The following is a 23,599-nucleotide window of genomic DNA, read 5'->3' on the forward strand; positions in this document are numbered from 1 at the left end:
TTAGAGTTCTTCAGAAAATTAATGGCATATTTATCAATCAATTTAAGTATGCATTAGAGGTGGTGAAGCGATTTGGAATGGATAAAAGTAACCCAGTTCAAAATCCAATTGTCCCTGGGTTCAAGCTTGCAAAAGATGGATAAGTTGTGGGTAATCTCATGTATCTTACGGCGACACGACATGACATGATATTTGTTGTGAGCATTGAGATATTTGAAAGGTACAACTGAGTTTGGGATCTTTTACAAGAAGGGAGGAGATGAAAAACGTGTTGCTTACATAGATAGTGACTATGCTGGCGACATAGAAGATACGAAGAGCACTTCAGGATATGTATTTCTTCTATGTTTAGGGGCAGTATCATGGGCTTCTAAGAAGCAACCAGTTGTGAGTTTATCTTCTACAAAGGCTGAATTCATTGATGCTGCATCATGCGCATGTCAGACAATATGGTTGAGAAGAGTATTACAAAAGTTGGGTCAGAATCAAGAAGCAAGCACTGTTTTATGTGACAGTAGCTCAACAATTAAACTCTCAAAGAATCCAGTAATGCATGGTCGTACTAAACATATAGATGTGCGTTTTCATTTTCTTTTAGAGTTGACAAAGGATGGAAGCGTGGAGTTGGTTCATTGTGGTTCGCAAGATCAATTGGCAAATGTGATGACTAAACCTCTCAAGCTGAATCAATTATTAAAGTTATGAAAGCTTTTGGGAGTTTGTGTTTTTACTAATATAAACCGAATGTTCTAGACATTTCAGTTGAAGGGAGGAAATGATAGAGTTTGTTGGTCAAAGTTTGTTCAATAAATCCCTATTTTCATGGGATATTTTAGTCGTTTAAGTTTATAATGGCTCCTTTATTTTCTATTTTTTTTAGTTGCTATGTAAGGCTATATAATAGCCCAATATTTCCAGTTTTACTCAATGCAGAAAATCATTCTCCTTTTTTTTTTCTTTTTTTTTCTTTTTAATTACTCTTCCTTGTTCTTAACATGGGTAGCATTGGAGATGAACTGATGTCCCCAATTAACACGTACATACTCAGCGGTGCGCTGAACGATTATGGATCCTCTCATCAGTCCTTCGCCAATCAAATAGTCCACAACGTACACACAATAAGCACTTAAAACAACCTTAAATCTTATACTTGTTAACAACCCTGCCTCTTCTGATTTACAGTACGACTTTATTCAGCAATTGGAGTGGAATATCTGCTTTCATCAGTATGTGCAAATTTAATTTTCCAATTTAAATCAAAGTTCCATTTTAACTGCTTATATGTTCATATTCTCAAGGGAGTTTGTCGGACAAGAAGTCCAGAGAGGCAGGCATCTTGCATTATTTTGCACTCTTAATTTATTAACTTAGGTTAAAACAACTTTTGTTCAAATAATGCAACCGAAGTTGTTTAATGTGAATTAGCTTAAGTTGTTTCAGTCTATACTTCATTTTAAGAAAAGTTGTTTATTATTGCACTATTAGTTTGATTGAGAATACCTATATTCAATATCTATATATTTTTTAGAATTTTTTAATTTCTTATATGTTTTTCTAAGTTTTTATAGTTTTGCACTCATATGTTCACATTTATTCTATATGTACATTTTATTTATTTTAAAAAAATATTTTTTGAAAAAAAAATATTTAAAATATTTTATTTTTTGCTGGAGTGGCATGTCATGTCAGCATGTTGTCATGTGGTAATAATCTGGTCAGCCATGTTAGCGAGGTAAACCGGTCAATTGATAGTTTTAATGGAAAAAGTCTATTGATTTTTTTGTCACTAAGTGCTCAATTGGGGGTACTATCTTCGTAAGGGCCCAATTGACTTTTTTTATTGAAGGCTTTTTTTACTAAGCCTTTAGTTTATGATGAAACCCTAATTATTTAGGGTAAACTACAAAAATAGTCATTAAATTGGAAAATGAAAGGATTTTTTGGTTAGACGCATGGAATTGGCTTAGTATTTTATTTGAACAAATATAGAACCATAATGGATGGTTTTATGTCTATTACCGGTTCTTCCTCCTGAGTTGAGACCAATCATTCAGATAGATGGGGGTAAACTAATGAGTTCGGATATTAATGAACTCTATAGAAGAGTTATCTGTCAAAATTGGTATAAGAAGCCGTGGATACACTTCTTAATAATGGAATCTGCGGAAAACCAATGAGGGATGGTCATAATAAGGTTTACAAGTCGTTTTCAGATGTAATTGAAGGCAAAGAGGGAAGATGAGTGACAAAGTTGATGTGAGCTTCTTCTCTTTTTTATTCATGGAACTATTATTATTTTTTATTTAGTCACTAAACTTAACATTTCAGTTATTCTCTTATTAGATGAGTGACAAAGTTGATGTGAGCTTCTTCTCTTTTTTTTTTATCTAATAAGGATTTTAGATATTCAAAAACTTCAGTCCTCAATATTTATAATTTTTTTCATTTTAGTTTAAATTCTAAGAATTTTAAAAAAAAATTAGCCCCTCAAAATTTATAAAATTTGTCAAATATAAGTATTTAATTGGATAAAAAAATTCGAGTGCCAAAAATACATAGTCAGCCATACTTAGATCTTAAATAATATATTAACCCTAAATTTTAAATAATAAAAAAAACCTCTATCCTGTTTAAGTGAATCAAATATAAATACTAAATTCATCTGTAAATAAATGTATGTCATTGAGGGAATCAACTACAAATCCTAACTTAACCTGTGAGTAGATTTACAAATCAGAGTCCTTTAATATATCATTTAAACTTAAAATTATAATTGTCCCTGTTTCAGACACGTGTATGTCGCCTGGTAGCAAAGGAGCGTGTTTTTTTTTCTTTTCTCCAAGATTTTGACGATTCTGTTTCTTACTTGTGTGTTCGTGTGTGTTTGCCTTGGTTATTCAATGGCAGTAGCGGTGAATTAAGAGTTTTGGTGTTGTGTGGTGGTGCTTTTTGGTTTTTTGTTTCGATCTCGCTGGTGTTTTGTCGTTGGTGGTCTGATGCGAAAGGTTTTGTCTTGTTCAAAAATCAAGAGGTGGTTCTTGATAGGCATTAATGAGGTTTTTGCCTGCTATTTTTGATTTTTGGGTGTTAGGCGGTGATTCTGAATTGATGCGATTGGCTCTGCTTTTGACTTTCGACGGTCAAGACGTTTCTTACTGGTTTTTCGCATGGTGTTTCACGGTAAATTCTATCTGATTTTACTTTTCTTTTGTTTTCTTGGTGTTTGCACGCAAAACAATTTAATGGCTATGTATGCTTTGCATGGTTATCCGGGTCTTATCGCTGGAAAATCTTACGGGTCCCACGTTGGCCAGAAAACTTAGTATCTGTTTGACTTTTCTTCGTCCCATTTTTGTCGTCTTTGCATGTTCTGAGGGGTTTTAAATAGTCTTACTTTCTCTGCATGGTTTCTTGCTTGCATGATTTTTGCTCGTTTTTTGTCCCTGTTTGCTAGGTAGAGGTTTAAAGTTTTTCTCTGTTTCGTTTTCTCTGATCGTTTTTTGCATTTTTGTGTTCCTCTCATGCACGATATTATTGGCAGTCTCTTTTCCTTGAATTTAAAGTTTATGTTTGTTTAGTATATCTTGCTTATTGGTCTTCTCTATCTGTTCGTTTTTGGGTGTCTTGTTCGTTTGTTTAGTTTCCTGGGTTTTGTAGGGTTGATGCTTTTGGTTGTGTTTCGGTTTTCTTTGTTGGTTCTTTCTTTCTTGTTTGTCGAGGTGGGTGTGTTTCGTTTGTGGTCGTTGTTTTGATTGTTTTGTCCCGGTGAGTTCTTGGTCGCTGTGTTTTGCTTTTGGTGTCATTCTTTTTCTTGCTGTTCGTTTTTCGCAGTTCGCTGGACGGTCTTTTCTCTGTTTTAGGTGGCGAGGTTGTGTTTATCCCAACTTCTAGAAGAAGCCTAGCTGGGAGCTAGTCAATCAATGAAGTTCATGTGCTGGAATTGTCGCGGTTTGGGGAACCTAGCAAAAATAAGGGAGTTAAAGCAACTTCTTGTTGCCAACAACCCTGATCTCATCTTTCTTAGCGAAACGAAAATGTCTGCTAATGAATTTCAAAGGGTTCAAAACAAGTGTAGGTGGCAAAATGGATTAACTGTTAATTCAGAAGGACGGAGTGGGGGTCTTGCACTGATGTGGAGGGATGGGATGAACGTGTCTATCCAAAACTACTCTAAGCATCATATTGATTCCATGGTCAAGCTGGACAATAATAAAACCATACGTGTTACGGGTTTTTATGGGCATGCGAATCCGAATCATAGAAGCAGCTCATGGGATATTTTGCGGAGGGTTGGGGAATCGGTTAGGGAGGAGTGGGTGGTTGGGGGAGATTTTAATGCCATACTGAATGATGCTGAGAAAGAAGGTGGACGCAAGAGAGTGAGGGGCCAAATGAATGAGTTTAAAGATGTTATGGACGATATGGCTCTGGTGGATATTAAACCTGATAGCGGATGGTTTACGTGGGTCAATAATAGAGATAAGGGAAGCTTGATAAAGGAGAGACTTGACAGATTCCTCACCTCGGTTTCTGTGGTTGAAAGCTTCCCTTTTATAGCTACCAAAGTGGTGAGACAAACCCAGTCTGATCATGATGCTATTATCTTAGATTTATGGGGTCGAAAACTGAAAGCTTACTTGATAGACAATAGACTGAGTTTCAAGTTCGATGTGTGTTGGAGTGGTGATGAGAAAGCAAAAAATATTGTTGGAAGAGCTTGGAACATGGAGGGTACTGATTATGGGGATAAGATCGAAAGGGTTAGGGTGGCCCTTGGCCCATGGCAGGACAAGAAATATGGAAAAATAAAGAATGAAATAAGGAAATTGGAAACAGATTGAATCGGTTATTGACTCAGCCAGCAGAGAGGATAGTGGGAAAATGTTAAAGGAAACTCGCAAAAGGCTGGACTTCCTCTATACTAGGGAAGAAAGTTACTGGGCACAGAGGTCTCGATCAAGATGGCTTAGGGAAGGTGATCGAAATACAAGGTTTTTCCATGCTAAAGCCATCGGTCGCCTAAAGAAGAATAACATTGAGAGGCTCAAAGATGCGGCAGAAAATTGGGCGACAAATAGTAAAGATATATGTAAGGTGGCCAAAGAGTATTTTGTGAGTTTGTTCCGGTCAAACAGTCAAACTGCTAATATCCAAGTGATGGGGTATATAAAGGAGTGCATAACGAGGGAAACAAATGAAAAGCTCAATATTATCTATACAGAGGAAGAGATTTTTCAGGCAATCAAGCAGATGGATCCTAATAAAGCCCCTGGCATCGATGGTCTATCGGGAAATTTCTTCAAACATCATTGGGAGATAGTGGGAAAGGACACTATTAGATTCTGCTTGGATATTCTAAAAGGGAAAAAGGACATCGCTACCCTTAATGATACTATGATCATTTTAATTCCTAAAAATAGATATCCTTGTGAGCTTACTAACTTTCGCCCTATTAGTTTGTGCAGATTTGTCTACAAGATCATCTCTAAGGTGTATGCCAATCGGTTAAAAGCTGTCTTACCTAGTTGCATTAGCTAAAATCAAAGCGCATTTGTGCCGGGTGGGATGATACATGATAATATCCTAATAGCGTATGAGCTTCTCCATTACTTTAAAAGCTCTAAAAATGTTTCGATTAAAGGACTCGTGGTCAAGCTTGACATGAGCAAAGCTTATGACCACGTGGAGTGGAACTTCATTGAAGCAATTATGAAGAAATGGGATTTGATGGAAAGTGGATTGCAAAAATTATGGAATGCGTTCGCTCGGTTAAATATATGGTTAAATGCAATAATGTTTTATCTGATATTTTCATCCCCGATAGGGGTCTCCGTCAAGGGAATCCCCTATCTCCATATTTGTTTTTATTTTGCATGGAAGCTTTTTCGAGAATACTTATCCATGCACAGGAAAATAATTTGTTAAGGGGTATTCGTGCAAACAGAGACGGCCCTAGAATAAATCATCTATTTTTTGCTGATGATGCGCTTTTATTTGTCAAAAATAAAAAGAGTGAAGTGGAGAGCCTTGTTAACATGCTCAATATCTTCTCTAATATTTCAAGCCAAGAGATCAATTTTGAAAAGTCAATGGTCCTCTTTAGCCCAAACACATCAAGCGACCAGAGAACAACCCTTAGTGGCTTACTCGGCATGACGGTGGTGGAAAATCTAAATAATTACCTAGGCCTTCCTATTCCAATAGGTAAAAAGAAGTCAACAGCTTTTAATGAGATTACTAATAGACTGTCTTGCAGGATAAACAATTAGACAAAGAGACTGCTCTCCTTTGGCAGAAAAGAAGTATTCATTAAGGTGGTGCTCCAATCTATTCCAACATATGCTATGTCGATTTTTTTTGGCTCCCAAATGTGTTATTGATGATATCCAGGCAAAGCTAAGCAGAACCTGGTGGGCGAGAAATGAGAAAGGTAGATTTTGGACTATGCTCCCATGGCAGACCTTGTGCAAACCGAAGGCTATGGGGGGTCTTGGAATTTGGGACGTTCGACTATTCAACTTGGCTCTCTTAGGGCGTCAAGTGTGGAGATTAATAAACAACACGGATTCCCTCTGCTTCAAGGTTTTGTCTTCAAAATACTTTCCTGACGGCAACATCTTTAACGCAAAAAAGGTTGACAAGGCCTCCTTCACCTAGACAAGTATTGCGACAGCAGCGAAAGCTCTGAAAGAAGGTTTTGGATGGCAGGTTGGAAATGGTGAGAAGATAAACATTCGGGCCGATAATTGGGGTATGGAAAGATTCAATGGGGGCGTTATTAGAAGCAACTTTTTAAACCAAAATGAAAAGAGTGTTAAAGATCTATGGCAAGCGGACAGTAGAAGCTGGAATGCAAACAAAGTCAAGCAAGTGTAAGGTCAAGACTGGGGCGAAAAGATTTGTAACATTCCCATTGGAGATGTGGGACAAGTTGATAAAATAATTTGGTTTCACAACCCTCATAGAAGTTTTATTTCAAAGTCTGCCTATTCCTGGCTGCTGCTGAAAGAGATGGGATACGGCCCTCACAGATTCTTCTGGAAAGCCATATGGAAGCTTAACACCTTACCAAAGATCCGGGTTTTTACGTGGAGGGTAAGACATGAAATCTTCCCTACGAATTGCAAGATCGCCACCATCAGGTAAGGGTTTGACAAAGGATGTCCGAGATGTGGAGCAGAAATCGAAACACTGTTACATGCGTTAAAAGATTGCCCGACCTCGAGAGCTATTCTTGCGATAGGGGGATGGTCCAGGAGTTTTATTTCCAAGATTTACGATCGGTGTATCGATTGGTTGGAAGACTTGATGCGCGTCCTTGATAAGAGAGCTATGGCCGATTTGATGACAACTTTATGGAACTACTGGAACAACAGAAACAACTACATTTTCAGGGGAAAAGTAGAGGAGGCTAAGCAGATATGGGAAAGAGCCAGCAGTCTGAATAAAGAATTTCGAATATGCAACATGTCGAATGTACCATTACTATCACAGAATATCGTGGAGAAAAGGTGGAAAAAACCTCCAAAGGATGTCCTTAAAATAAATTTTGATGCTACAGTCGGTGAAAACAAAACCGGATATGGGATGGTTATAAGAGATGAGGAAGGATTTGTTTTAGGTGGCGGGGGAGGCATCAAAGAAGGAAGGCGGTCGGTGGAAGAGGCCGAATGCATGGCTTTTGAAGAAAGCATTAAAATGGCTTGTAGGTTAAATATAAAAGACCACGTTCTTTTTGAGACAGATCACGTGGGACTGGTCAACAGATTAAGTAATTCAGCCAATGACGTCACCACGATAGGCGCACGGATCAAGGATTGCACTGCTGCCTTCAATTCCTTTAAATCTGCCAGTTTAATTTGGACCGAACGGTCTTGTAATACTGTAGCTCATTTAATTTGTTAAAAAATGCATAGTGAGGCTAAAAACTGTTTGTTCGGAATGGATTATCCGCCGGAAATCCACAACACTGTAATTCATGATGCTTCTTAATAAATTGTGTTGACCCTTGTGGTCGTTTTTGTTTCAAAAAAAAAACTTAAAATTATAATTATTTAAATAATTTTCCTTTTAAAAGTTTCTCTAATTAATCATAAGCAAATCTTAAATGAGCATTTGAGTAAACACATAAACCAATCTATTTAAATACATAATTTTAAATATATATAAATAATTACGTAATAATTTTTTTCTCTAAATTGAATTGTGATCACAAATTATTCATATTTTAATATTAAACCTTAACCAATTTTCATTAAAATTGAAATATAGTGATATCAATTGAGTCTTAACCCGATTAACATTAATATTGTCCTTGATGTAGGAAGATATGAGTTTGGATGCGCTCAAACATGTTTATCCTCCTTATTTTAAGATTGAGGAAAGATTATATGTAATTCTAAACCTTGTATAAAAAATTTTAAAATATTGTGAAAATTTGTACAAAATACAAAATGACTTAAGATAGAATAAAAATTTGAAAAACTTATTAAAACATGATATAAATAATTTCTAACATGATAGGAGTACACAAATGTATCAAAAAGTTATATAAATTCAAAATTTTATAAGAAATTTTCTTTTTTCTCTTTCTTTCTCATCTTTCCATCCCCACCCCCACCCCCACCCTCAAGTCAAGAATGGCATAATCTAGAAATTATAAAAATATATATGATATGAAAATTCATGTAATTGTAATAATTAATGTTCACTATTGTTCCCTTTTTTTTTAAGTTTTTAGCCTGTACTTTTATCTAATTGATTCATTTGATAATATTAGACATTTAATTCTTGAGAAAATAGTAAATTAATATTCAGAGTATATTTAAAACACCACTTAATGATTAGATTTTAGTGTAATTAATTATAACTATGCATATCAATATGTGATATAATAGTGGATCTCATTAAATTAAGTGAATTGAAACATTTGGCAGGTTGAAAAGTGAGTTGGGAATGATATTAAAAGAGTATTCAAAATTTCTAGCGCAGGGTTATGTTTCTTCCTACCAGGTTTATTAAAAGAGTTACACAGTTGTGCAGTTCTTTGGAAAGGTTCTGAAGGTTCAGCAAGGGGAGCAAAAATGAGTTGGGAATAGATATGTCATCTCAAGGCTGAAGGAGGGCTTGGAGTTAAAAATTCGGTTCTTTAGAACAAAGTTTGTATGATGCAAAATCTGTGGTCAGTGTGGGTGAAAGGAGGGTCTCTTTGGGTTGCTTGGGTTCATCTTTACACTCTCAAGGGTCATAGTGTGTTGCAAGTCCAAGCTCAACCAAGTCATAGTTGGGCATGGAAAAAATTACTCAAGCTTCGAAGTCTTGTTCCTTTGATTGGGGGATTTGATGATGTTTATAAAGCAGAGAAGTGCTGGGAACTTTTAAGGCATAAACAATGCAAAATCCCTTGGCATAAGATTGTTTGGGGTAACCTTACTATTCCTACGCATTCCTTCATTGCCTGGATAGATTAACAACCAAAAGTAGAATGGTTTCTTGGGGTTTGCTAGTTAACTCTTTTTGTGTGCTGTGTAATGATGAGGAAATGGGAACTAGAGAGCATATCTTTATGTGCTGCTCCTTTTCAAAAGAGTTGTAGGGAAAAAATTGCAGGCACGTGAGATGCATAGGGTGTTAGGCTCTTGGCATGGAGAGCTTGAATGGATTCAGCAAGTGGGAACACATAAAACTTTGCATTCCACCATTATCAAACTTGCATGGAATGCTTTCCTTTATTTCATTTGGCAAGAAAGAAACTACAGACTTCATGGTGGCCCATCAAGATCAATACAAGTTTTATTTTCACAACTAAAGAACATTGTTCGAGATAGATTACTGAGAACAAAGGTTGCTATAAATAATACTGATTTAGTGTGTAGAAGGTGGTGGTTGCTTTTGTTGCATTTTGTTTTTCTTTGTAGCAAACTTTGCTTCTTCATTTTTTATGAATAAAATCTTATTTATCCAAAAAAAAATGAAAATTGAAATTTTACATAGGTAATTAAGCATTATGACCCTTATTTTATTTTTAATATATTATTACGCTGAAGTGTAATCACTATATTAATAATTACATTTTTAACAATTACTTTATGGTCTATAAACACACTTATTAACTATATTTAAAAATTATCATAATGTTTTTTTATTATCAATAAATTTTTAATTATTTATTCGATAATTAATTTCGATTATAATCATAATGGTTCAAGAATTCCACTTAAATCTTTTTATTTTTTATTTTTTATTTTTTAATAGAAACGAAAAAGCACAAATAACCTTAAATCAACATAACATATTAAATGTGGAAATTCTAAGCAACTCCCTAAAAGAAAACATAGAAAAATCAATTATTTGAAGTTCACAAATTTGCGCCAACCAATCAGCTACAATGTTAACTTCTGTGGGGATGTACTTGGAAATAACTACACATCATTTTATCCTTTCCAACAACATTTTCGTCGATGAAGAGTCTGACAAGTTCTCTTTTAACATTTCAATACCCATTCTGCAATCACTTTCAATAATAATTTTAGTACACTTTTTCCGCCTAACAACTTCTAATCAATAGAGAATTCCCCAAAATTAAAGAGTTTAAATTATTTTCAAATAAATTAATAGTAGAATAACAAAAATGGTTGGAGAAAAAAACCAGCAACGGGGTTCATAGATTATAAAGAACCCAAAGTCTTACCGACAAAAGAAAATTCAGAAAACCCGTCGAACACAAAACAGCCTGAAAAGTGAAGAAAAAAAAAAGCACACTTCCCAACCAACATCACAGCTCAGTCTTTAGTCGTTTAATCCCAATACCAGATCAGATTCTCTTCATTCAATTTCTCAATCTCATTTTCTTCTCACATTCCCTTCCCATATGCTATACTACACTGAAACTCCCACCAATGCCACCACTATTTTTCCCTTTAATCCGCATTGTGATTTAGAGTTGTAAAGACAGATGGGAAGAAGATCTAGGCAAGTAACATAACAGCCGAAGTAAGTGATGTTGTTTTAAATCGGTACAATACAATGGGCTTGTCAATGTTCTTCGTGATCTGCATTCTTCACTCCGCGATCGCAATAACGAGTGGGTCCTTGATCATGTTCTGTCTCAACGAGATCAACATCTTTGCTCACGGTGTTCAAACGGCTGAAAAGCTTTTAGGGTCAACCCCACATGATCAACTCTTGATTCAGACATCCAATTCTTTTGTTGGTTTGCTTCTTTTCGTGATTGGGTTCTTGGTTTTCATGGTAGCCTTTGTGAAGGATAAAGAGTTCCAGAGCTTCTTCGCCAAAGGGTGTATACTCATTCATTTATCAATGGCTCTTTGGAGGGTTAATTTTGAGAGAAGGTTAGAGGATTTGGCTTGGGATTGGCCAAGACAAGTGGTTGGTGATATTTTGCTAGCTCTTTCTTGGGTCTTTTTTTTACTCTACACATGGAGGGAGAAGTATGATTAGCATCAAAGGATTGCTTTGCTGCCATGCCAATCCCTTCCCCTTTTAGCATCCCAATTATAGCCATTTTGCACTCTCACTCTGCTCTGACATGAGCAGTGTGTAATGTAGAATCATGGGTATGGAAATGAATTGTAGAAAGTACTGCCATTTGAAATGTCAAACCGAGCATTTATTTATATGTACATATACGTGAATTGTAGTGGTTGAACTAATTGTGAGCTAAATCCTTTTTTTCTTTCTTTTATTTTTAGCAACTGCGATAAACAAAAAAAAGCAGGCATTATTCAAGAATGTGGTGGCGCTGGTTCATCCATTAATGAGGGGACCAAAGCAAAGCATCTCTAAATTATTCATCCTACTAAACTCTCACCGACATCGGCTATAAATGGTGTATGGAGTAGGGCCTAAGTGTCTTGTTGGATCCCACTTTATTGCTTTTCAACGTTTTTCTTACAAAAAATAATAATTTTAAGAAAAGAAACTTAAAATAAAGAGGCCAAAAGTGCAACCCCATCAAGGAACTGACTTTTGCAAGCTTAGCCTAATAAAAGAATGAAAGAGGTTATGCACAAGTGATCCAATGTTTAAAAATTTAGATCTTTTTTAAATAAAGTTTTAGTATTAACTTTTGTAAATGCAAAAAATAGTGTGGATTTAGATTTAAATTTAATCAAAATTTAATATAATTATTAAATTTCTCTCACCTATTAGATTAAATCATTCTCTTTTAATTGAAAACAACAAATCTTAAAAAAATAAAGTGAAAATTCTAGGTTTTTAGAACACTAAAAGCCTAAACTCTAAAATGGGTGATTTTTCAGCCGCTTTAACTTTTGCTACACCTTGTTACAATCATTAGATCAGTCAAACCTCAAAGTGATACGAATAGATCTTCTGAGGGAATCTGTCGTGAAAGCTTTTAGGTCACAATTTGCATGTCAAACAGTTCTATTTATTAACTACTACATTAAATCTCAATCATCACGGATGATTCAGGATAAATTATGACACCAAGTTATTTCCCTTTGACTTATGAATAATAATTTAACTCGTGATACCTTAAGGTAAAAGACGACAAGTATATAAGTCTCAAGGCCTAGACATATGATCTAACTACCCACATCTCCTTTCCTCCTTTCTATTACTCTAACTAACTACTCTATATTTTAAGCAGAGTAAACCACCTATCTTCATCATCTACTCATCCTTATATAAACAATTTTATATATATGTTTCTAAAAACAAAATAAAGTCAATGATGAAATTTCAAGTTGAAACAATAGGCATCGTCCGATTATGGAAATTTTGAATGGACGCTGGATTGTTTTGAGATTGCCGTTGAATCTCTATATTTTTGAATCAGTATATATTTCTATATATGTTTTGAATAAGATATTTTGTGGTAACAATTTTCTTTTGAATAATATTAAAACATCAGTTATAAATACATTTTCCATATGTTTGTAAAGGTAGCCCTTTAGTCTCTTACAGGGTACATAGGTTTACTCAAAGCATTACAAACCATGACACCATCTGCTAAGCACGTATCCTACACGACCCAATGATACGCTGCCAAGGTGCTAAAGTTAAGTACCCTCGACGCCAATGGCGCTTGGTATTTCCCGTTAACTGGGTCGCTCAAATCTGGTAGTATCCACTTTTTCATCATCTCATCTCAGAGTCTCGGACACAGAGAGCTACCAAAACTCTCCAACAAAACAATCCCAAACCCCCAAAATAACTTAAAACCAAAATAGAACAGTCATAGAAAAAGATCAAAGCCTAAGCAAAGCCACTTCGAATAGAAAGAAAAGACATGGAAGCGCCACCGTCCACTTCTCCAACATCGCCACCACCTCTTCTTCCTCCTCCGTCATCGTCATCATCATCGTACACGTTATTTATAACGATTATGAGCAAAAGGAGAACATGGGTATTTCTGTTTGTGCTAGTTTACGCCATCCTTTTAGCTTCTTTGTGGAATTCCCTCAAATCGATACTTTCTTGGTACAAACACCAAGCCCAACCCTCTTCTTCTGGTTGGCCTGCCCTCTATGCATCTGTTCTTCTCGGTGCAGTTTTTGGGCTGCTCTCCATGGTTGCAGCTCTGGCTGTGGCTGTGCCAGCCACTTTGGTCACCTGGATCACCGTTCTGGTTTTGCTTGCTTTCTTTGGGAAACCAAAGAGGACCTTGGTGCTGGAAGGAAGGAAAATTACTAGAGAGATCGTTGGGTTTGTGTTCAAGATTTTGTTAAAGGAAGGGAACCTTGTAGCTGCTGTTTGTGCCGTTTTGGGTTACTTTGCACTTATCAGGAAGAATTCTGGTGAGTGATTAAGCTGAATTGAATCCTTATTTAGCTGGAGATCAGGTTTTGGTTTTGTGGATATTTGAAGAAAATGTAGATTTTGGGAACTTTTCCTCTCTTTTTTCCATCTTGAGACATTGTTTGTTTTTCTGTTAATTTGACTTAGATTAGAAGTTACCAAAGCAAAGACAAGCCTATGAAAACATTTATTCCTGTTTTTGTTTGTTCTCTGTATAAAAAGAATGACGACCTGTTGTCTTCTCCCTTTCAATTTTTTTTTGTTTACAGGGTAGATATTTTTCCAGTGTTTGCATTATGCAATACATATTGGTGGTATGGCATGCGATTATTTTCAATTCAAATCCTACAACATGCATTGGTTCTTGAATTGCTAAAAATCGTATCTATGTTAAATCTTACCACTTTCATTAATTTATCAACATACTTGAGTTTTTGGAAACATTAGTGAAGTTAACTGCAATCTTTGGAATGATTGCGAGTATTTGGAATTGGCCAGGGTCCCTTGCGTTTCCCAATACCCATGCTTTATTAAAGCCGTGTCAGGGTGTGGAAATGTGAGTTTGGTCCCCCTTCAACTGCATCATTTTGCCATTTATCAAGTTCTTGGAGAAAACTATCTTAGTGATTCTGTATATTTCGTGTGACAGATAGCTACCCCAACCCTAAGCCACTTGTAGAACAGACAATGCTTTTATTGCCTTCTCGATTGAAACCGAATTAGCCTGATAAATATTAGAATACAAGTATAGGGTACGATCCTTTGAATATATGGAAAAACATAGAAACAGTTCAGCATACTTGTGACGAGTATATATCCGTCTAGTAAAATAGATTGTTTCTTTCTGCTCATCAACATTGATGTTGTTAAAGATGGCTGAAAGCTATACCCTCTGACTCATGGTCCATGTGGTTTCCCAACGTGTACTACATTGAATGGAAGGGATAGTAAGAAATGCAACACGAGATGTAGCAGTTAGATGAGCAACACGGTGGAGCAAAGATCGCTGCAAGCATGGACAACACAGGCAAGCCAAGTACAGGTGACAGCATCATCATGGGAGCTATACATTGCTATGGTGTTGCAGTTGACAAACATATGGCACATACTTAGTATGATTGCTGCACTTGCATCAACATTAATGTCACTATGTTGAGACTTGAACTGTCGTATTTGGAACACCCTCCAAATGAAATTGGTCTTGTGTCGAGAGAGTTGTGGCCGCAGGTTGGTCCAAGGCCTAAGGACTATCCATGTTAATCGCCCCACAGTACATGATCAAGATTGTTATATGAACACAAATAAGCCATCAGCTTTTTCTGGTAACAGGGTTCATAATTTTGGCAAGGTTACCATTAGATACTCGACATCTTCCTAGGATTCTAGTCCTTGTCTGCTACCGTATTTATTGGAAGTGGTCTCATTCTGACCATCTTCCAAGAAATTGCTGTCAAAAGGTCTGATGAGGCAGTAATTCTGTTGAAAAAGGACTAATTATGTAATTAACCTCTCAATTAAGACTTTTTTTTTTCATTAGCTTTTTCATTATACACATTTATCTTATGGAACCATAATTTCGTTCTGAAGTGAAACTGAAAATGATAATTCTCTTGTTCATACTTTAAAACAAGCAAAACAGACATTAAGAATGGGCTTAATATGTATGTGTCGTAAAATGAATTTTTTTTTTGGGGGGGTGTTAATAAGGAGAACCCCAAGTTTTTCTTGGCCCAAATAATAAATTTTGGTCTGATGTGGTTGCTGACATAACATGAAGGAGTTTGGTTACCCACTTCACACTTCCACTTCAAACGGAAGCAGATACTTAAAGCAAATTCTTTAATTTTCATTTAACATCTGATGACATTGACTTATGTATTCATAATCCACTGACAAATTAAGCCAAGAGTCAACTATACTCTGTCCTTAATTACTACATTATTAAATTAAATTAATGTGACTGATTTAAATTTTAAAAGGGTCGACTGATTCTATCTCCCTCTACCTTTATAATAATATTATATATATATACCCACTGTTTCTTCTCAACCATTCATTCTTTCAGTCAAGTGTCTTTTTCTAAAACTTAGTAAGCATCCTTCTTCCATATGGCTTCAATTAGACATGGTCAAAGACATAATTAAGCTTTGATTAAGATGTTCCTTTCAACTAAGATAATTAGTCTTTATTAGATAAAAAACTATTTTTATTTATTTAATTTTACAAATATATAAATATAGTATAAAAAATATTTTTTATCCGTAGAGAATTTTAGCAATTATTTAATTTACTGAAAAATTAATTAATTGCTCTCGTTCGTTGTAATCTTATGGAGGTCCTTGTTTAATAATAAGACTTGGTTAATGAGTGATTTTGAGATACTTTTTGGGCAAATTAAATTATTGTTTATAATAGAAATATACATTTAAATGTGATAATTAATTTCATATTCTTTATACAATTTTTAAACAATTCATATCCTCGAAACCCTAAATTTCATAAATTTTAATGCATTAAAAGAATTCTTAAAACATCTGTTAATGAAACCTTTAATAATAAAATAAAATAAGGAAAAAAAATTAGCTTTATTTTTTAATTCCTCGAACAAATTGATGGTACTCATTAAAAAAAGCTATGAATACCTACTAAAATCAGGGGTCATCTTGTTTTGAGTAGTAAATGAGTGTTAAGGTGAAACTTCAAGCGTGATGATGATGGTGATGGAATGGATCATTTGTAGTTTTTGACTTTGAATTTTGATTACTTGGAAACAATGCCACTAAAAATCAGGACGTGGGTTGCAAGGTCCAAATCCATGTCTAATTTACCCACTATTCAATTATTACTTCTTTTACCAACATGAGTCAGTGAGATTAAATTTAATTTAATTAAATAATGATTAATGATACAATATAAAAAAAATAAAGTTGTTATTTTATTTATAAAATAACTAAAGCAAACAAACTACAACTGTAAATTGTTTAAGGCGAAAAATGTTATTGTCAATAACATCAATCTGCACTAAATTAATAATAATAATAATAATAATAAAAGAAAATTACTAACTTACCACCTTAACTTTTTCTTCTTCTTTTTTAATGCAAAAACTTTTAATCATTTTCCTCTTTTTCGCATAATGACTTTTTGGCCTTTCAATTTTACAAAAAAAATTATTTTAGCCTCCTATTTAATTTTTTGCCTTCTTAAACTTGTATTTTTTTGTCAAACCACCCTAAAATGGATGAACATATTTTTTTAATTTTTTTTGACTTGACATACACGCGGATTGTCACGTGGATGACATGTTAGCTTTTAATTAAATTTTAAAATTTTAAAAATAATTAAATGTTGATGTATATGCCATATCAGTAAAATTTAAAAAATTAATTTTTCTATCTATTTTGGGGTGATTTGACAAAAAATATAAATTTAAAAGTTAAAATATGAAAAATTAAATTAAAAGTTAAAATAAGTATTTTTTTTTCATCTGCTTTATTATTTCCTCAATTCCAGGATCTACTATATAGTTAACAAATAAAAGTTAGTAAATAAAGAAGAAATGAATGTTTATGTCACTGCCAAAAGCCAAACATTATTACATTATTACATTATTATTATTCCTAATGTAGGAAAACAAGTAGGATTAATTATTTATACAAGATGCTTATTATTTGATATGGAATAATTAAGTGCATTTTATTTTTCGAATGCAACATTACGATTCGTAATATTATATTTTAAAATGAGATGGCAGTGTTTAGATTTTAAAATTTCGACCATCTCGTAATCTCACATTACGGCTATCCTGTAATATAGGGTGTAATCTCTTGTTATAACCCATTCCTTAAGTAGTATTAGATTATAGACATAGTCTTAATTTTTGGACAAATTTACCTTTTGTTTTTATTATTTTAATTAATTTAGATTTTTTTCTTAAATAAAGTTTAAGAGTAATTAAAAACAAAAAATTATTTTTTTTCTTAATGGTGAACTAGTAGACATCATACATTACAATTATAATCATTATATTTTATTAAATAATTTATTTATTAGTATGATTATAACTATAATTATGATTGATGTTGCAATCACTTTTCATAAATTATTATAATTTTGTTTTATAAATTTATTTCAAAACAATATATTTACTTATATAAATCGTAATAAAAAGTAAGAATTGTAATCATTTATCATAATTTTATGGAAATTAAGACTAAAATAATATTAAAGGAACTAAACTTGTTTTGAAAAGAAAAAAATTTATAATAACGATAATTGAGTAAAATGTATTTCTAGGTAACCTTACATCCTAACCAAATAAACCAAACAAGATAATTTCAATCTAAGATTTGGCAAACGAAACGTCCCTTAAAGTGTTTTTAATGAAATAATATTGTGAATTTCCTTTTGATTTATGCACGTATTGTGAGATGAAAATTTTCAAATATCTCCGCTAAGTGTTGAACGTATTGATAATATATTATAGTTTTAGAAGAGAATTTAGTTTTTAACTTTAGAGATAAAATTATTGGAAAGTATAGCTACCAACCATTAAAAAATTAATCTCCATAAATTATAAAATCAACACAAAATATACTTAATTCAAAAAAATCACAAATATTTAATTTAAGGGTGTATTTGATAAACCATTAAAAATTTCTATTTTATTGAAAACGAAAGTTTTTAACATTTAATGTTTTAATTGTAATTGATAATCATTTTAATCTTTTAATTGATATAAAACTTTCAACAAAAAAAATATTTGATTAAGATAAGTAGGTATAGAGCAGTTACTTATCACTTAAGACTGGAAAATGTTAAATTGATTTTATTTTGTTAAAAATTAAAATAAATTATATTTTATCCAAAACTATCCAAATAATATAAAAATTTATATTAATAATATTAAAATTAAAAAAATTAAAATCAATCATTACTTTTATGAGACACATAATTTTACTCAGTACTTATATTTACTAAATTACTAAATATTTTTTTAATATAAATTTAACACTTATAAAATTTAAAATTTTAATTTATTAAACATACCTTAAATTACTAAATGCTACTTAAAAATATTAAATGAACTGTAATTTTTATATAGAGTGCCATATATGTCAGAAAACTCACTAGCCTATATCATGATTCATGATTGGTGCATGATAATTTTCTTAAATGGTATATAAATGAGAAAGCTAATTACAACCCTGCATTTTTTTAGTGAGGATTTGACTTAGATGATAATATATAAAATCAATGATCAAAGTAGGTATCATTATTGTGGCAATCATTTAAAAAATATGAAATCGGATGTTTTATGTGTGTAATATTTTATGTTTTAAAAATTGAGAGTTATTATAAAATATTAAAAAAGAAATTTTATCTTTTGACCTATGTCTTAATTATATTTTATCATAAAAGGTTTTTTATTAGAGTAACATCATGATTCCTAGTATTTATTTTTTTATAATGCGTTTCAACGTATTCGAACCCATGTCCTCCTACATTGGTAATAATGCCAACTAAACTAAGACCCAATTGACAAATGTTTTTCTTTTTTAGTAAATCGTAAGCAAGCGAGGTTAATTTGAACTTTTTTTTTAAATTGTTGAAACATGAAGTCAAAATTCAACGTGTACATTGTTATCTGTTACTGCCTTTCAACCATATCATCTCAATTTTTCTTTTAAGGTTCTGCTTGTTTTACTGAAAATTACTTATGGAAAATAATTTTTTAAAAATGACTTACTTTTCTAGAAAACTAATATTTTCTGGTGTTTGTATGAACCCGTGTAAAATATTTTTTTTTTGTTTTTTGGCATATTTCTGAAAATATTTCATAAAATCTTTTTCCAATGAAACAAACAAACAAACAATTGAGATTTTCTTATCTTTTTATTATTTAATTGAGTTTATTTTATATCTATAAATTTATATTTTGCAGTGTTTTTGCATAGAGTAAAATTATTTTGTTAAATTCAGGTCCATTACAACGTCATTTTTTAGTTATATGACTACTAAGTGAGTGTTTTTTATTTAAAAATGTGACATTAACAAAATTAATAAAAAAATTAACAATATTAACAATTGGACTTGATTTTCAAATTTGAAAAGTAGAGGGACTAAATTCTTGAAAATAAAAGTATAAGGACTAAATTTTAAATTTGTAAAGAGTACATGGACTTATCATATATTTTAACCTTTATACTGTAAAAGATTTATTATTAATATATCTATAATTGTAATAAATAAATATTATTAAAATATTAATATTGAATATTTTCAATAATATCTGAAGTATATTATTTAAAATTATTATTTTTAAAATTTATTATTAAAATAAATTTGAAAAATATATTAATTATATTAATAATTTATTATATGATTAAATATAAATAATTAAATATGTATTTTTAATAATATTTAAAATTATAATATTTTATATTAATAATTTTAAATAAATAATATTCTTCAAACCATTCAAAGAATTTTATATGGACTTTATGAGTATTCATAAATCTATAATATTCTTGAAGAATATTTTCTTTTTTATCATTATAATTTTTAAAGTAATCTTCTCTTTTTTGCTTATTTTTGTTGGAATAGAAGTGCTTTCTACACCATTCTTTATTTATTTCAAACAATTTTTCTAAAACAAATATTTCTGAATTTTCTCTTTGTCTTGCATTATTAGTCATTGATGAATAAGTTGGTGACATGTTAGGTGAATTTTGGGGACTCTCTTCTTGTCTGGCATAGATAGGTTGAGCTATATTTGAGGAATTATCTATTCCTTGTAAATTGGTCCTAAATGTTGTTGGGATAGAAGAGACAGAGGCTCTGGCTGTCCTAAAATCTACTGTTTGTGTTTCTGGATTTGACTCTTCTTCTATATTTAACCTCCTAAAAGCTGTGCTGGTACTTCCTATTTCGAAGGAGTGTATTGGAGGCATTCTTTGTATTGGGTTTAACTATTCTTAAGTTTAAGAAAATATTCAATTTGTTTTCGTTATTTCTGAGTTCTGGTTTAACTATCTTTATTATCGTATTATTATTTTGCTGAGAATTGATACAGTGTCCAGTTAGCCATGGGTTAGGCGTGTCAAGGACTAAGTATCCCCGTAGGCAACTTAATTAATTCAGAGATTCAGATAGTAGAACCCCCTGTAGGAAATACGAAAACAAATAATGTTTCCTTTCCTTAGAAGAACCAATTCTTCTGCTAGCTTTGTTTCTAATCAATCCCAAGAATCTGACCAAACCTCAAACAATACTGTTAATGAACAAGAAGAACATTATGAAAATATTCCCCAAAGATTTGATAATTGGACCTTCCAAGAGTTCCAACAAACCAAGTTTACAAAAAAACAACTTTTGAAAATTTAAATGCTTTTTGCAGTTATGTTATAAAAATAAAAGAAAGGAGTTTACCTATTCAAAAAGAATATGAAACAATCCAATTATTAGGTAAAGTCGTCATTAATAAACTCAAAGAACAAAGATACAAATACATCCATTTTGAATTAGTCCAGGTTGGAGTCAAACCTCTTAGTGTTGAAGCCACTAAAAATACCTCAATATTAGTAGTCTTAAGAGACCAAAAACACATCATGTTTAATGACTCATTATTAGGAACTATAGAAACAAGCCTATGTACTGGCCCAATACATTTTAATTGTTATCCAAATTTTATGGTTTCTTTGACTGATAAAAACATTTTACAATCTTTAACACTTCAAATACATACCCATAACTACAAAATGCTTCCAGGTACAGAAGTGTTAACTTTGGTTTATAGACTCCATTTCAAAGCCATGTATTCTGTAGTTAATACCAAGGCTTTACTCCAAAGCCCAAAAGGAGAAACCCTCTTAATAGAGACAGACACCACAAGATCTCATACTACAATCCCCAGAACAATACAATGGCATGAGATAAACCTTCCTAATAAGTGGAAACTTGAAGGTGCTACAGACCCTGTGGCACCAACCCCCATAAGAAACACTTCATTAAGTGAAATTTCTCAGCACCAAGATGGCACAGTTGAATTAAAATTCAATAGGCCACAAAGAATGCCTCCAAGACACTCCTTCGAAATAGGAAGTACCAGCACAGCTTTTAGGAGGTTAAATATAGAAGAAGAGTCAAATCCAGAAACACAAACAGTAGATTTTAGGACAGCCAGAGCCTCTGTCTCTTCTATCCCAACAACATTTAGGACCAATTTACAATGAATAGATAATTCCTCAAATATAGCTCAACCTATCTATGCCAGACAAGAAGAGAGTCCCCAAAATTCACCTAACATGTCACCAACTTATTCATCAATGACTAATAATGCAAGACAAAGAGAAAATTTAGAAATATTTGTTTTAGAAAAATTGTTTGAAATAAATAAAGAATGGTGTAGAAAGCACTTCTATTCCAACAAAAATAAGCAAAAAAGAGAAGATTACTTCAAAATTATAATGATAAAAAAGAAAATATTCTTCAAGAATATTATAGATTTATGAATACTCATAAAGTCCATATAAAATTCTTTGAATGGTTTGAAGAATATTATTTAGGATCTGTTAATAAAATAAGATATAATACTAGATGGCAAACTAATAAAGGAGAAGTTGAATCTCGACATCCCCCTTTAATGGAGGTTCAATATCTTCATAAGAATACTGGAATAAAAGCAAACCCTTTAAGAATGAGAGCTCCCGATGCAGGAGAACAAATCTCATCAAAGGATATCAAAATGATAGTAGAACAAAACAATTATACAAATATTAATCTTCATACAATAGGAAAACAATTAGATTATATTGAAAATTTGGTAGAAAGTCAACCAATCAAGAGAGAACTAGTAAAAGAGATAACCGAAAAAAGTTCCAAAGAACCAATATTCACACCTTATGAGATTCCAAAAGCTTTCCAAAAATCCCAAAATGATTTCCTAACAGAAATCCAAAATAGACTTAATGCTTTAGAAAACCATAAGTCTGAATTAATCGCCCCTGATACCCCAATACAAACCCAATATTCAGTAAATACATTACACCAATCCTCCCAATCTAACTCGGATCAGTCAGATGAACAACAAATTAACAAGATGGCTTGGAAAGAACCAAAAAGATTATATTATCCAAAAATCACTGCACCTGATCTTAACATAGAAGAAAAACATGTTTTCCAAAATAAATACAATGCTAATACAATCTATGAATGGAATATAGATGGAATGTCCGAATATAATATTCTTAGTTTATTACAACAAATGACAATGGTTTCAAATGTTTATAAAACCCAAAATTAAAATGGATTAATCAATGACCATGCTATAGCTAATCTTTTAGTTGCTGGATTTACTGGTCAATTAAAAGGATGGTGGGATCATGCACTGACTAAAACCCAACAGGAAGAAATTTTAAAAGCAATAAAAAAGATGACCAAGATAGAATTATTTTAGACGAACAAGGAAGAGAAATCCAAGATGCAGTAGCAACTTTAATTTTCTCAATCTCTAAACACTTCATTGGAGATCCTTCTCATCTTAAAGATAGAAATTCAGAATTATTATCAAATTTAAAATGTAAAAAATTAACCGATTTTAAATGGTATAAAGATGTCTTTATGACTAGAGTCATGCAAAGATCTGATAACCAGCAACCATTTTGGAAAGAAAAATTTCTAGCAGGACTTCCCACATTATTAGGAGAAAAAGTTAGAAATCAAATAAGAGAAAATTACAAAGGTATTATTCCATATGAAAAGCTTACATATGGTGAACTAATTAGTTTCACCCAAAAAGAAGGATTAAAAATTT

At 32.4% G+C, this 23,599-nt stretch overlaps 4 protein-coding genes across 4 annotated transcripts; all 4 read left to right on the forward strand.

The window, feature by feature from the left end:
* The first annotated feature begins 3,920 nt into the window (after positions 1–3,920).
* LOC107907780 (uncharacterized) lies at positions 3,921–4,841 on the forward strand. Its single transcript, XM_016835097.1, has one exon. The coding sequence runs from the start codon at positions 3,921–3,923 to the stop codon at positions 4,839–4,841; it is 921 nt and encodes a 306-aa protein (XP_016690586.1).
* Positions 4,842–7,308: 2,467 nt separating this feature from the next.
* Positions 7,309–7,968, forward strand: LOC121214787 (uncharacterized). Its single transcript, XM_041089016.1, has one exon. The coding sequence runs from the start codon at positions 7,309–7,311 to the stop codon at positions 7,903–7,905; it is 597 nt and encodes a 198-aa protein (XP_040944950.1). The 3' UTR covers positions 7,906–7,968.
* A 2,500-nt stretch (positions 7,969–10,468) lies between these two features.
* On the forward strand, positions 10,469–11,621 carry LOC107909285 (uncharacterized). Its single transcript, XM_016836759.2, has one exon. The coding sequence runs from the start codon at positions 11,026–11,028 to the stop codon at positions 11,458–11,460; it is 435 nt and encodes a 144-aa protein (XP_016692248.1). The 5' UTR covers positions 10,469–11,025; the 3' UTR covers positions 11,461–11,621.
* A 1,313-nt stretch (positions 11,622–12,934) lies between these two features.
* LOC107909286 (uncharacterized) lies at positions 12,935–14,037 on the forward strand. Its single transcript, XM_016836760.2, has one exon. It carries the CDS (start codon positions 13,277–13,279, stop codon positions 13,790–13,792), a length of 516 nt encoding a protein of 171 aa, XP_016692249.2. The 5' UTR covers positions 12,935–13,276; the 3' UTR covers positions 13,793–14,037.
* Positions 14,038–23,599: the final 9,562 nt, after the last annotated feature.

This window comes from Gossypium hirsutum, chromosome D02, assembly GCF_007990345.1.
Source record: "Gossypium hirsutum isolate 1008001.06 chromosome D02, Gossypium_hirsutum_v2.1, whole genome shotgun sequence".
Taxonomy (NCBI): domain Eukaryota; kingdom Viridiplantae; phylum Streptophyta; class Magnoliopsida; order Malvales; family Malvaceae; genus Gossypium; species Gossypium hirsutum.

Excerpts from the sequence above, each read along its gene's own strand:
- LOC107907780 (XM_016835097.1), top strand. The coding sequence starts at position 3,921 with ATGAAGTTCATGTGCTGGAATTGTCGCGGTTTGGGGAACCTAGCAAAA.
- LOC121214787 (XM_041089016.1), top strand. The coding sequence starts at position 7,309 with ATGCGCGTCCTTGATAAGAGAGCTATGGCCGATTTGATGACAACTTTA.
- LOC107909285 (XM_016836759.2), top strand. The coding sequence starts at position 11,026 with ATGGGCTTGTCAATGTTCTTCGTGATCTGCATTCTTCACTCCGCGATC.
- LOC107909286 (XM_016836760.2), top strand. The coding sequence starts at position 13,277 with ATGGAAGCGCCACCGTCCACTTCTCCAACATCGCCACCACCTCTTCTT.